Source organism: Poeciliopsis prolifica, unplaced genomic scaffold (genome assembly GCF_027474105.1).
Source record: "Poeciliopsis prolifica strain line A6 unplaced genomic scaffold, Auburn_PproV2 SCAFFOLD022, whole genome shotgun sequence".
NCBI lineage: Eukaryota > Metazoa > Chordata > Actinopteri > Cyprinodontiformes > Poeciliidae > Poeciliopsis > Poeciliopsis prolifica.
The window spans coordinates 1,555,028-1,569,132 of record NW_026562397.1 but is presented as its reverse complement, the minus strand read 5'-3'; the positions used below and the strand labels follow the sequence as shown (position 1 = coordinate 1,569,132).

The 14,105-nt window shown below is 40.6% G+C and overlaps 1 protein-coding gene across 4 annotated transcripts in view; it reads left to right on the top strand.

The window, feature by feature from the left end:
• fat3a (FAT atypical cadherin 3a) overlaps window positions 1-14,105 on the top strand; it is a 58,812-nt gene that overhangs the window by 20,061 nt on the left and 24,646 nt on the right. For 3 of the 4 annotated variants that reach the window (XM_055045744.1, XM_055045743.1, XM_055045741.1), the window contains 9 exons: window positions 2,568-2,707; window positions 3,159-3,434; window positions 5,116-5,326; window positions 5,413-8,141; window positions 8,282-9,653; window positions 10,426-10,622; window positions 10,725-10,878; window positions 11,342-11,575; window positions 12,808-13,197. In XM_055045744.1, the coding sequence (XP_054901719.1) occupies window positions 2,568-2,707; window positions 3,159-3,434; window positions 5,116-5,326; window positions 5,413-8,141; window positions 8,282-9,653; window positions 10,426-10,622; window positions 10,725-10,878; window positions 11,342-11,575; window positions 12,808-13,197 (5,703 nt within the window). Of the gene's footprint in view, window positions 1-2,567; window positions 2,708-3,158; window positions 3,435-5,115; window positions 5,327-5,412; window positions 8,142-8,281; window positions 9,654-10,425; window positions 10,623-10,724; window positions 10,879-11,341; window positions 11,576-12,804; window positions 13,198-14,105 lie in introns of all 4 variants that reach the window. The other variant, XM_055045742.1, reaches the window with a different exon arrangement.

The window sequence follows — 14,105 nt, the reverse complement described above, 5'->3', positions numbered from 1 at the left end:
ACTGCTATCAGAAGAAATCCCTCCATTTTGTTGCCTTTTCAAAAACATTTTTACTTGGTCATACCCACAATCTTTTTATTTCACCCCACTGCTTTTTTTTTGGTACAAAATCAACAACAAAGCTCTGGCTGAGTGGTTTAATTTGTTTTGTTTTCATCAGAAGTTTTCCATTACTCTCTTTATCTGCTTCCATGGCTACAAGTCTCTATTACCTCATTCAACCTCCAGTTGCTGATCCTTCATGAGCAGCAACAAAAGATTTTTCATAGAATGCAAGTGTCTGTGATATATAGATGTAATAGTATTCAGATATATTTTCACAAGCACACTCAAATGGTACATTACCTGCAGATTTGATTATCAAACTAATGGCACAGTTTGTCAAAATGAGGATGTTCCTAAAAATGGATACTACAGTAGGTCATTACCTACGTCAGCTTCTTAGTTCAACCGTATGTATACCTCAACATAATGCGTTGGTTTAAAGAAAATTCAATATGAAATGAAATCTGAATTAGGAGTGGAGAGAAAAATCCATGCATTATCTTGCACTTAATCCAGGGTCCAGTTTGGGGTTCAAGAGGCTAAGCAAAGAAGCCCAGACTTCCTCGTCCCCAGCCACATGGACCAGCTGCTCCAGAGGAATCCCACTGCGTTTCCAGACCAGCTGAGAATTACAGTCTCTCCAGTGTCCCCTGGGTTTTCCTCTGCGTGACCTTCTGGTGGAATGTTTCCTGAACACCTCATCAGGAGAGTGTCCAGGTGGCATCTTAACCAGATGCCAGAGGCACCTGGAAAGTCAAGATTCCCTGCAAAAGTAGCTGATTTCAGCCTCTTGTATCTACAATCTCTTATGGTCACAACCCAGAGCTCTTAACCGTAACTGAGGGTAGGAACGTAGACTGACCAGTGAATCAAGGCCTTTGCCATTTGGCTCTGCTCTGTCTTTACCACGACACACTGTCATTGGTGAACACAACCTCTGAGACCCTTGAACTCCTCTTGGGGCAGACCCTTGACCCTGACCCTGAGAGGCCCTGTAGTCTTTAACAGCTCCAGATTATGGTCCTGAATTTGGAGGTGCTGATTTTTATCCTGGCCATGAACAGATCCTCTTAACAGCTTGGCTGCGACTGGAAATTCTGCACATAAAGGTTATTAACAAAATTGGTAACAAAGGGCAACCTTGGTGGAAATCAACTCTTCTGGGAAACATGTCTGACTTGCTTCTGGTACTGCGGGCCAAGCTTTGACACCAGTCAGACAAGAAACCAACGGTGCATATCAAGGAGCCAGAAGAACCCCACAAAACTCCTCAAGGGACATAATCAAACACCTTTTAGGTCGCACTTTGTCTGATGCCTCACCTAGAACCTGGACAACAAACGGGGGCAGAAACCCCCTGACAACTGGTAGGATCACTGGGACACTCAATCCACTCCACCACCATAAGTTGGCAGGGTGTGAAGAAGAAGATAGTTGGCTAAATATCTAATTGCTAAAACAATTTATAATGCATGGGAAGCATCACTATGTATTCATCTGTAAGAGTCATTAAAGAAATAATCAGTCTGAAGTCTTTAAAGGTCTTTCTCTCTGAAGGGTAATATCAAGCTCCATGCCAAAGCTTCATTCAAAAAGAGAGGAGTACATCAGAAAATTATAATTATTCTCAGATTTACAATACTATACAACTGGAGAGTGATTTATAAAATAGCCACAAAGACTCAATAATGGAACAATTATACATGTATGATGATTGATTACTTACAGGACATAAATATAAATGTAACGACTTAAAGTGAATTATCAAAAGGACTAAATCTGCTCTGGTTTTCTTTAGCAGATAAAAGTTTGATCCTGTTAAAGAGTCTTCTCTGTACAAGGCAACTCATGGTTAATGACTATACTTTAGATTTCTTAAATACCTGATATAATGGTGGGAATGTTTGGAAAAGTAACGCTGAATTCATCAGAGCCCATGGTAAATCTTGGAATAGTATTTGTCTAGTTTGTATAATTGTTTTGCCCGTCATCAAGGCTGTTGCTGAAGGAAGGCACCGGCTGTTTTCACCTCACCACTGGTGTTGATTGGTTGGCACTCTCTTTTTTCATGTTTCTGAGGTCATCTCATAAAATGACTCAAAGCTGATTTTCTCTATGTTGAAAATATTCCTGACAGTTTTCTTAAACAGTCTGAAGTTAAACCAGACAAAACTTCTCTTGTTTCAGGTCAGTTAGAATCATCAAATGATGTCTGTTTGTTAAATGCCACAATAATGAGAGAAAATATGTCAGACAATGATTTACTGACATCTTCAAAATCAGAAGCTTGACTATTATCTCATTAACTTCTCTTTTATCATTGGTAAATATTTCTCCAACGATATAAGAAAAACTGCTGCTTTATGGATCAACCAGATTTCGGCCTGACACATTTTATGCTTGATGCTGTGGTGAATTTTGCTGAACTACATATGTTCATTTAATTATGAAATATTTATTTTCAGGAAAACTTTGTATGACTCACTGCGTACCTTCTTCTTCCAACTCTTGTTCGGGGGCAGGCGGGAACAGCGACAGTGTGTTCGACGTGGAGAGGACAGCAGCCACCATCATCATCGCAAAGCCTCTGGATGCTGAGCGGCGTTCCTTCTACAACCTGACGGTGCTGGCCACAGATGGCACCAGCACTACATATGTACAGGTGACCTCTGGCTATGACCTTCTGTTTGTCTAATTGAAACGTTTAGTATTTATTGAATCTATTTTCCAGGTCCTTCATGAAACGTCTCTGCTGTGTTTTAGTGAGATGCTCAATTAAACTTTCATCCTCCATCTTTCAAGTACTCACTTTGTGCTCATTAAACCTTAAAGCACATTAGTTGTTTAATGTGCTGCTGGTGGATCTTTAAAGTAGCATGATGAAAACCAAACACAGACTGGCATTCAGGACACAGAGAGGGAAATCCTTGTTTGGTGATTTCTATTAAAAAGTACTTTTCTCTATTAAAATACTCTGCCATGTACCTAACTTTACTATTTGCTCTACTATCAGGGTATTGACTATTTTTTATCATTGAGAAAGGTAGATTGAGTAGTGTTTGTGATTCCATTGTCTCATTTCTTTTCCTCTTACCAATATCTCCATGTTCCAGGTTTACATTACTGTTCTAGACAGTAATGATAACGATCCTGTCTTCTCACAACAAGTCTACGAGGTCATTATCTCGGAGGATACACCACCCAACACTGAAGTGGTCCAGATACTGGCATCAGACCGTGACGAGCATCACCAGCTCACCTATTCTCTCCACAGCTCCATAGACTCTAGAAGCATGCGTCTGTTCCACATCCACCCCACGCTGGGAACAGTCTCCACTGCTCAGAGGCTGGACCACGAGGCCTGTGCCCAGCACATTTTGACTGTCATTGTACGTATACTTTGCTGAAGAATAAGCCCATCCTCTGATCCTGGCTCTTTTCATTAAGGTCTTGCCATTTAAGGACTATTTTACAGCTTAAATATTTTATTAACTGACTGTATTGCTAAAAACATTGAGGGCTGTTTCATTAAAATATTATTCCTTTAGTTTCTTTATTATTACTTCGACCATTAAAACAACTGAATCACAGCAAATCCTAAAGAAAACAGTGTGGTTAGAAAAAAAAATGTCATTTAAAACACTGGGTTACAAAAAGTATTTTTTGGAAGTTGTCTGTGTTGTCAGAAAAATCTGTTTTTGTTTTGGTTCTGTTCAATAGATTGCTTAGCAGTGTTTTGCTCATTTGTTTTTGTGTTAATTAAAAATTAAGTTTGGATAAATATTACACAAAATTTAAGATCCCTGCTGTTACAGAAAAATACCTGAAATTTGACAAGTTCAAAACTTCTCATAAAAACACTAAATGCAAAAGAATTTATTAGCATTCAAAACATTTATATTTTCCAAGTTAAGCTAAAATTTGATTATAATAAATTAACATTTCTTTGGGGAACTGCAAGAGATAGCTTTGGCAGTTGAGCCACAAGAGCCAAAATTCCCATCATTACTTTTCACCATCTAAGATTTCTGTCTGTCAAAACACCCAGGAAGCCTGAAAATAATGAATTAAGCATAACATATTAGATTCTTTTCAATGTATAGAGAGGAATTGAATGTACAGCAATTTTTTAGGACTAAATTTAATAAATTTAGATGTATATGTGTTGAAATTTCTGCCCAGTTCAGTAGTTAAAAGCCCTGTTGCTTTGCAGCAGGAAGGTCTTTTGTTCAAATCCTGACTTCGGCTTTCTGTGGGTCCTCCAGCTTCTTTCAACAATCCAAAATCATAACTGTTAGGTTCACTGACTGCTGATCTTGTTTCTTTTTCTTTGTTGTGAACATGCTCTTTTTTTAACTTCAAAATGGTTGACTTTGCTGCATTATGTCACATTCTGCACGCTGGACATGTAAGTTTGTTCCACATGCATTTGTTTGTAAGCTGGACATGTAAGTTTGTTCCACATGCATTTGTAAGTTTGTTCCACATGATAATTCTCAGATTGCTGCTTGTGCTTCTTCCACTGGAGCTCCTGAAATCGTTCTGCTATTTTCACAAGACAGCCCCACAGCTCTGCTCAGCTGAATACATAATGCCAGCATCATATTTTTCACTCTGTGCAACCTCCCTCATGGTTGTTAATTTCACTCTCAGGTTCATATAGTTTGTCGGACTCAGGCAAACGTTGTGGACAGAGCTTGACTCAGAGAGCACAGGGTCTTACTGTGACATGGTCGCCTCTTCCAGCACAAACTGGTTCACTGAGAAGGCAGCTTTCTAATTGCACCTGGTGGCTCTTACATTTATTTAGGTGTATCAGAGTAAAGGGTGCTGAGTACAAACCTACACTATAATTTTATTTCTGTCCATTTGAAAATTATGTACCACGCCATGTTGGTCCTTTACATACAATTACAGAAAAACACATTGACGTTTTGTGAACACTGGCATCAAAACCAAAGTCAAAAGTTAACTGATGAAAGCTGTTGTGGTTGCTATAATATACAGATTGCTAACAATCACCACATATTTCTTCTAGGTATTTATTCTCTTTTACTTTTGACTCTCCAGGTCAAGGACCAAGAGTTCCCATACAGAAAAAATCTTGCTCGTGTCCTGATAGAGGTGGAAGATACAAATGATCATGCACCCTTTTTCACCAGTGCACTCTACGAAGGCTTAGTTTATGAATCAGCTGCAGTGGGGTCAGCTGTAGTTCAGGTCACCGCTCTGGACAAAGACAAAGGCAAGAATGCTGAATTGCATTACTCCATCGAAGCAGGTAAGCTACTGTAGTTCCTGAAAATCATATAAATGTAAATTTTCAAAACATTGCAAACATAATATTTGGGGTTTTTTTCTCCACAGGAAACACTGGGAATGCATTCAACATTGAGCCAGTTCTTGGTATACTTCGTGTTGCACGTCATTTGGACTTATCAAGCATCGGAAACTATGTTCTTAGTGTCAGAGTCACTGACAGTGGCACCCCTGCCCTGTCTGCTACCACAATAGTGCGGATTACCATCACTCTCTCCGACAATTCTGGTCCAAGATTCCTTCAACCTGAATATCAGACTGAGATCAGAGAGAATGCCATTATTGGAACCTCTGTCACCACAATCAGTGCTGTCAGCCAGTCGACCCTCACTTTTGATATCAAGCAAGGAAACATAGAACAAGTTTTTCAGATTAATCAATATAGTGGAGTCATTACAACTCAAAAACCTCTTGACTATGAAAATATAGCTTCATATAGTCTTGTAGTCCAAGCTACCAACATGGCTGGGATGGCATCCAATGCTAGCTTGTTGATTCAGATACTGGATGAGAATGACAATCCACCTGTGTTCCAACAGCATCACTATCACGGCAGCATTTGTGAGCTGGCACCAGTCAACAGTGTGGTCTTGAATTCAGAAAACCTCCCTCTAGTGATCAAAGCTTCTGATGCCGACTCCAACCAAAATGCTCTGTTGGTCTATCAGATTGTTGAGGAGACTGCAAAGATGTTCTTCACTGTGGACTCAGTAACTGGCTCCATTAGAACCATTGCTAATCTTGATCATGAGACATTTTCAGCTTTCCACTTTCATGTCAATGTAAGGGACAATGGTAAGCCAGAACTTATAGCAGATAGTCCAACTGAGGTGACCATACAAGTGATGGACTCAAATGATTCACCTCCTCTCTTCAAACAGAGTACTTATGAAACGGTTCTTCTACTTCCCACCTACATTGGAGTTGAGGTCCTGCAGGTATCCGCTATAGACCCCGATACTGATATTCCTACAGATCTTACATATTCTTTGGCTGAAGGAGTGTTGGAGAATTTCTCCATCAAATCCTCTAGCGGGATTATTGTCGTCAAAAACAGCAACTTCTCCAAAGAGCTTTTTCGCCTGAATGTCAGAGTTTCAGATGGAAAATTTTCCACCACTGCTTTGGTGACAATAGTTGTCAAAGAGGCTCTGGACTCGGGTCTAAGTTTTTCCCAGAAGGTTTACGTCTCGTCTATTAAAGAGAATGTGTCAAATATCTCTGTAGTGGCTGTGGTCAGTGCTGTGGGAAACCGCCTCAATGAGCCATTGCTGCACACTCTCCTGAATGCTGGCACAAGGTTTACCATTCGTCCAACATCTGGTGTTATCCAGACCACAGGGATACCCTTTGACCGAGAAGAACAGGACTTCTATGAACTGATTGTGGAAGCAAGACGGGAGCACGATCATCAGCACGTGGTCAGAGTTCTCGTTAAAGTTCATATAGAAGACATAAATGATAACGCCCCGGTGTTTGTTGGACTTCCATATTATGCAGCTGTTCAAGTAGAAGCCGAGTCAGGTTTATCCATTTTCAGAGTCTCTGCAGTGGATGTTGACAAAGGTACTAATGGAGAGGTGACATACTTTCTCAAGGATGATCATGGCCACTTTATGATTGACCAACAGACAGGCATCATTAGCCTCAAAAGGACTTTTGAGTCAGATTTGTCCAATGTGGAATACCAAATAGAGATACATGCCAAAGACTGTGGTGACGCGCCCCTGTCATCTACCATTACTTTTCCCATCACTGTTGTCAACAAAGCCATGCCTGTCTTTGACAAATCCTTCTACTCTGTTTCTGTGAATGAAGATGTGGATGTTCACACACCCATTCTCAGCATCAATGCAACCAGTCCTGATGGACAAAACATAATCTATACTATTGTCGATGGAGATGCGTCTTTTCAGTTTGGTATTGGATTTGACACTGGAGTTATAAGTGTAATTAATTCATTGGACTATGAAGAAACGCCATATTATCGCCTGACCATCAGAGCTACAAACTACCTGACTGGCTCCCATGCAGACGTGGATGTAGATGTTCTGGTCCAAGATATAAATGACAACCCACCTGTCTTTAAAGAGATGTCCTACAGGATCGTTCTGTCTGAAACTGTCATGATCGGAACTCCAGCCCTTCAAGTTATTGCCACAGACATGGACTCTGAGAAGAACAATGTTGTTGGCTATCAGATATTCTCAAAAGAGCATAACAGCACAGACTATTTTCACATTGATAGTAGCAGTGGATTAATTCTTACAGCAAGAATCCTGGACCATGAACTAGTCCCAGAGTATGACTTCATTGTCAGGGCCACTGATAATGGTTTTCCATCACTAAGCACTGAAGTGTCAGTGACTGTTCTTCTAAAAGACATGAATGACAATCCTCCAGTTTTCAACCAGCTTCTCTATGAGGCATATGTGAGTGAGTTAGCACCAAAGGGACACTTTATAACCTGTGTTCAGGCTTCAGATGCTGATAGTTCAGATTTTGACAAGTTGGTGTACAGTATTTTGTCAGGAAATGAAAGAATGGATTTTGTGATGGAAAGAAAAACAGGAATCATCATGTTGTCCAACCACCTTAAGCAAAGAATGGAGCCTACTTACAACCTCAATGTTTCAGTGTCTGACGGAGTTTTTACCAGCACAGCTCAGGTTCACATTAAAGTGTTTGGGGCCAACCTGCATGATCCAGTGTTTGAACAGAAGATGTATGAGGCAGAGTTAAGAGAAAATTCTCCTGTGGGAACCAATGTAATTCAGGTAGGTGCTTTTGAGATTCACTAAGCTTGTAATCTGTATATATGCATGACTGTCTATACAGTTTATTTTCTCGTCTATGTTCTCATAATATGTATCCCTTTTAAATATTCTGTTTTCTAAAGTCATTCTTTAAATTCTAGGTGAAGGCAACGGATGCAGACCCGGGAGTTTATGGCCACATAACGTTTTCATTTGTTAACGATGTGGGAAACGACCTGTTTAGCATTGATGCTAATGGTCAGATAAGCACAATAGAAGAACTTGACCGTGAAGATCCTTCCAACAGGGACATTGTTCTCACAGTGGCAGCTCAGGATTCAGGGGGTCGTGTTTCCTATTGCACAATCCATCTTACCATCTTAGATGAAAATGATAACGCACCCCGCTTTAGTGCTACAGAGTACAGAGCTACGCTAAAATTTGATGTAGCCAAAGGGTTCTTCATCACCCAGATTCAGGCTCTTGATCCTGACTATGGCACTAATGCCAAAGTAACATTTTCACTATACAGTGAGGCACGGATCCCTGTAGCAGACATTTTGGACATAGATACAGACAGTGGTTGGCTGGTTACCAAAGGCAGCTTCAGCCACTTGAGAAACTCAGTATTATCATTTTTTGTGAAGGCTGTAGATGGAGGAAATCCAGTCCGGCACTCTTTGGTCCCTGTCTACATTCATGTTCTGTCTCCGGAGGCGTTCTTCCCTGACTTCATGCAGCACCATTACTCATTTAGCGTACTGGAGAACACACCAGTAGGTTCCGTCATTGGAAGGGTTCACCTCAAGAGTCCTCATGGATATAACCCACATTCAGTTAGCTTTACCATTCTTAATGGAGAAAGTAGTGAAAATAATCTAGATGGAGTATTTTTAGTAGAGAAAAATACAGGAGTGATTAAACTTGATAAGCCCTTGGATCATGAGGTCATGAAAGGATTCAGCTTTAAAATAACTGCCACTGGACACCAGAGTAAGTTGGATGCTGTGACGTCTGTTGATGTCGAGGTCAAAGTTTTAGATCTAAATGACAATAAACCAGCTTTTGAGACCAACTCTTATGTGACGACTGTTATGGAAGGAATGACAATTGGAACCAGAGTCATACAGGTCAAAGCTCATGACCCAGACTCAGGAGCTAATGGCCAAGTGACATACAGGCTTGGGACATTAATCCAGGCAGAGGAAAACTCTGATGCGTTGGTGCGGACATTTAGCATCGACAGTAATACTGGCTGGATTGTCTTATGCAAAGAGCTGGACCATGAGACCAATCCGTCCTACATATTCACAGTGGTAGCATCAGACCTGGGAGAGACACTGTCTTTTTCCAGTACCAGCACAGTGACAGTGGCAGTGACAGACATCAATGACAACCCCCCCATATTCATGGAGAACCATTACTTCAGCTCAGTCCAGGAGAGTGGCCCTCCAGGCGAGGTGGTGGCTGTTCTGAACACAAAGGACAACGACAGCTCAGCTGTTAACCGGCATGTCAGCTATGTCATAACTGGTGAGTAGTGAAGCGGCATAAACAAAACACAAACACTCTATGATTCCATACTGTTATTCCATCATGTAAGTGTCCTCACTTCACAGTCAAATTTTGATGTTTCTGATGCATATGTAGGCATTTTGGGGTGTACCTATGTTTTTTTTTTTTATAACTGTGTGATTACATGGGAATGCTGTAGTTTCCTGATGTCCTACAGTAGCAATCATTTGAATTCCTTTTTAGACCGGATCCCAGTTCCTCCATTACTATTATTATTATTATTATTATTATTATTATACTATTGTTATTATCATTGTCACAATTCTGATTACAGACACTCTCAGTGTATATATTACACCTCTGGAAACAGAGGTGTAATATATGTCTTATTAGGTGTATAAAAATATATACATATCCTGGCATAATCCATTATTGTGGTTTTGTGAAAGTTCTGTGGGTTTGGGGTGGTCGAAACCTCTTGTGCACATAATGCTTATTTAATTTGTTTTATCTTCATGATGGTTCCATGATGGTTTTCTGGTTTCTGGTGGCTGTTACAATCTTTCAGCTCGGTCATGGTGTTTTTTCTGGCTGCATTAATCTGCCCCATGCAGACATATTTTGCCTGCACAACATCAGTGCTGTAAATTGGTGCTGTGCTGAGTCAGATATTATGCTTCACAGCCTGTAAAGCATAACTTCTTTACAAATTAGCTACCCTTATTTGATGAATTTTTTCACTATTGATGGGGATTGATTGGGATTGGGATTGTGACTTTGTGTTTCCCAGGTGGGAATTATCGAGGTGTATTTGCACTTGGCCTGGTTCAGGGTGAATGGAAGATGTATGTGAAAGGACCACTGGACCGAGAGGAACGCAACCTCTACATCATCAATGTCACCGCTAGTGATGGACTCTTTGTTTCCCACACAATTGTGGAGGTGACAGTGATGGACACCAATGACAACAACCCCATTTGTGACCAGGTAGGAAGACAGCTTCAAATTCCGCATGGTATTTGGAAAAATATCGATACGCAAAAGTCGTTAGCTTATTTTATTCTTTTATGATTGTGTGTTTTTATGCAGGTGGTTTATACAGCCAGCATCCCAGAGGACCTCCCACTCAGCAGTGTTTTGCTGAGGGTTGGAGCTACAGATGCTGATGCAGGCAACAACGCTCGGCTCAAGTACTCCCTGCATGGTCCTGGATCCCAGGACTTCATCATGGATCCAGACACTGGTATGTATGGGAACTCGGTTTCATATTTTAGAGGCAACTCAGAAATCCTGTAGGTTTCAGCTCAAGAACATTTAGTGTTTTTTAGACAAACTGTGAAGTTTCAAACTATATCCTTTTACAAATAGGGATCCAGTGCTGTGTAATGTAACATCTGTGTTTCTGATGTTGGTCTGAAACTAGCAGCAGGAGTCTGGATGAACTGCAGCTTCTTGATTGTGCAGAGGCCAGTAAAGATACTGTTACAACAATCCAACCCACTGAAAATAACAGCATGCTCCAGTCGTTGTGTGTGGGGTTTTGCTCCAACACTCGTTTATCTTCCAGTGTTGAAATTGTTGAAATTTTGCTGTAGTTTGTGTTTTCACTAAAGCTGCTGGAAATGTACGTTTGTTTGACACACTGTCGTGTCCCTGTTGGGTCCCTGGTCTCCAAACTTGCCTTTCTTTGTTTCTCCCATGTCCAGGTGAAATCAAGTCATCAGCGACTCTTGATCGTGAGACCAATCCTACCTACAGATTAACTGCCCAGGCGACTGATGGTGGAGGGCGGTGGTGTCGTGCTGAAGTGCATCTGGTGGTGACAGATGTGAATGACAACCCGCCGCTTTTCACACTGTCACAGTATTATGTCAGTGTGTATGAAGACACTCCAGTGAAGGCTCTGCTCACTCGCATCCACGCCATAGACTCAGATGAAGGTGATGACAGACAGACTGTCGTTATTACTAATCATACAGCATGACCAAATATTCACATCATTAGTAAAACTTCCTGTTTTACTAATGATGCAGGTTCAGCTTTTTATTGCTAAGGTTAATATTGGTGATTAGATGCATATTTATATGTTGAAAATAAGCCTCTAAGGTCACCTCACAACAAACAACTTTCCAGACAGAGCAATAATAAAGTGGTTTAGATAAACATAAAGTCAACATTTGTAACAACAGCACAAAATGCAGTCACCATCATATTTAACGGTTGTCTGATTACAGCAGGTTATGCAAACGTACTGGGAGTTGAGATGAAGCGTTGCATTACATAGAGAAGAGAAGATTCCCAGGGATAAGGCAACAATGTTTACAGAATGAGTGGCAGTATTTATTGCTCCACAGATCAACTCATTGCTATAGAGGGAAATATACGTTTTCATCACCTTTTGTAGCTGCTGGAGCCAATGAAGACCCTCCCCTCTAACACTACCTCGCTGACGCAGCCAAGCTAGTGCAAGTGGCAAGTTTTCTAATGTGAACACTCTTAGTCAGCTTCACTACAGACAGCTGAAATTGACAGACTTGCCCCATGTTACTGCTTTGGCTTATGACACATTGGGTAATATTATTTGTTACCATAGTACTGCATCCCCAGCAGTGTGGCTGATCTGTTTCTGCAACATAGATAACCAGGGAAGTCAAAGAGATGCTAAACAGTTGAGACTTCAACAGAGCATGGACACAACATTTTACATGGTAATGCAAAAACAGAAAATGCAATGATTCAAGCTCTGGCATATTTATCTCACTCTTAAGTTTGTTGTGCACAGGATGTCACAGGAACTGTGGACATCCTGAAAAATTTAGTTGGTCATTTCAAGAGCTTAGAGCTTCTTTTACAGGCTAAGATTTTAATCCCATATGATGTTATTTTTTTTTAAATTTGTGCATGTTGTTTAAAAATGCATTTTTATTTGTCAGTTATGAGGGAAAAGTAACAGAAAGGCGTACTAGAGATGTACAAAGAGGAGTAACCTGTTCTCTCCTCTGAGGCAGCCATGTTTGATCGCTACTATGAAGAAATGACACTAAGCTTTTATGCGATAAAAGAAAAAGATGAAAATGTCTAAATACTCACTGCATAAACAATTTGCTTCAAAAGCAATAAGGCTCAGATGCTTCAAATACGTAGGTAATGGTTGTTTGTTTCTAAAAAGCAGGTCCGGGTCGCATGGTGTTCTACTCCTTGGCTGACTCTGCTGGAGGTTTTTTCTCCATCGATGAGTTCACTGGCATAGTAGTCCTGGAGCACATTCTGGACCGGGAAGTCCAGCCGACTCATCAGATAACCGTGCGCGCGTCTGATCAGGGTTCGCCGCAGCCTCTCTTCTCGCTGGTCAACATCACGATCACTGTTCTGGACATCAACGACAACCCGCCTGTTTTTGAGCGCCGCGATCTGCTTGCAACCGTTCCAGAGGATGTGAGAGTCGGCACTGAGGTTCTGAGAGTGTACGCCGCTAGCAAAGACATCGGGACAAATGCTGAGATCTCCTACAGCATCAGATCAGGCAACGAACACAGGAGGTTCTACATTCATCCCCTGACTGGTGAGTGAGGGAGTTGTCTGTTCGAATTATATATATGTATAATTTTTTTTTTTGAATTTTTTTCAGCATTGGCCTTTATAACAGTAAACAGACAAGAAGGAAGCAGAGAGAGAAGTTGAATTCTACAAATTGTAACTTGACAATCAGTGCACAGAGGAGAAATAACTATCCATTATCACACACATTTTCTTTTGTTACAAAGGGTGCTGGTGCCTATGTCTACGCTGGACAGGTCACCAGTCCATCGCAGGGCAACAGAGACAAATAGGGAAAACTGTCACACACACCTAAGGAGAATTTAGAGAGACCAAATAACCTGACAGTCGTGTTTCTAGACTGTGGGAGGAAGCCGGGCTGGGAATCGAACCCACCACCTTCTTCCTACTAAGCAACAGTGCTACCAACTGCACCACTGTACAGACCCAATTATGCAATTGGAATTTGGTTTTTCTGCAAGTTTTATTGTGTACATTTACATAAGTTTGGAAATGTTTTGTTTTTGAAAATAAAATATATAAGCCAAAGTAACAATTTCTCTCTAATTCTCTCTGGTTCCCATAAAGTAAGATAAAGTCCTAAAAAAATTAGAATTGTATCTCCTAAGAACTATCCAGTAAAGTGGTTGAGGAAAAGTTGAAATTGCAAATTTAGAACATTTTATATCTGCAATCAAATTTGTATAATGTTTCAACAATAAAGTCTTAAAATATCTAAAGACTGTTCTTTGATAGGTGATATCAAACCAAATGACCTTTTAAATGGTGCTGTGATTGAAACACTCACACTAATGCTAATGTGATTAGTCATTAGTCATGACTAATCACTATATAACTTTTGAAGCTTGAAATATAGATATGCAGGCAGTTGTAAGAATGGTTCCCTGGGAAAGTCCCTCCTCATGCTACACT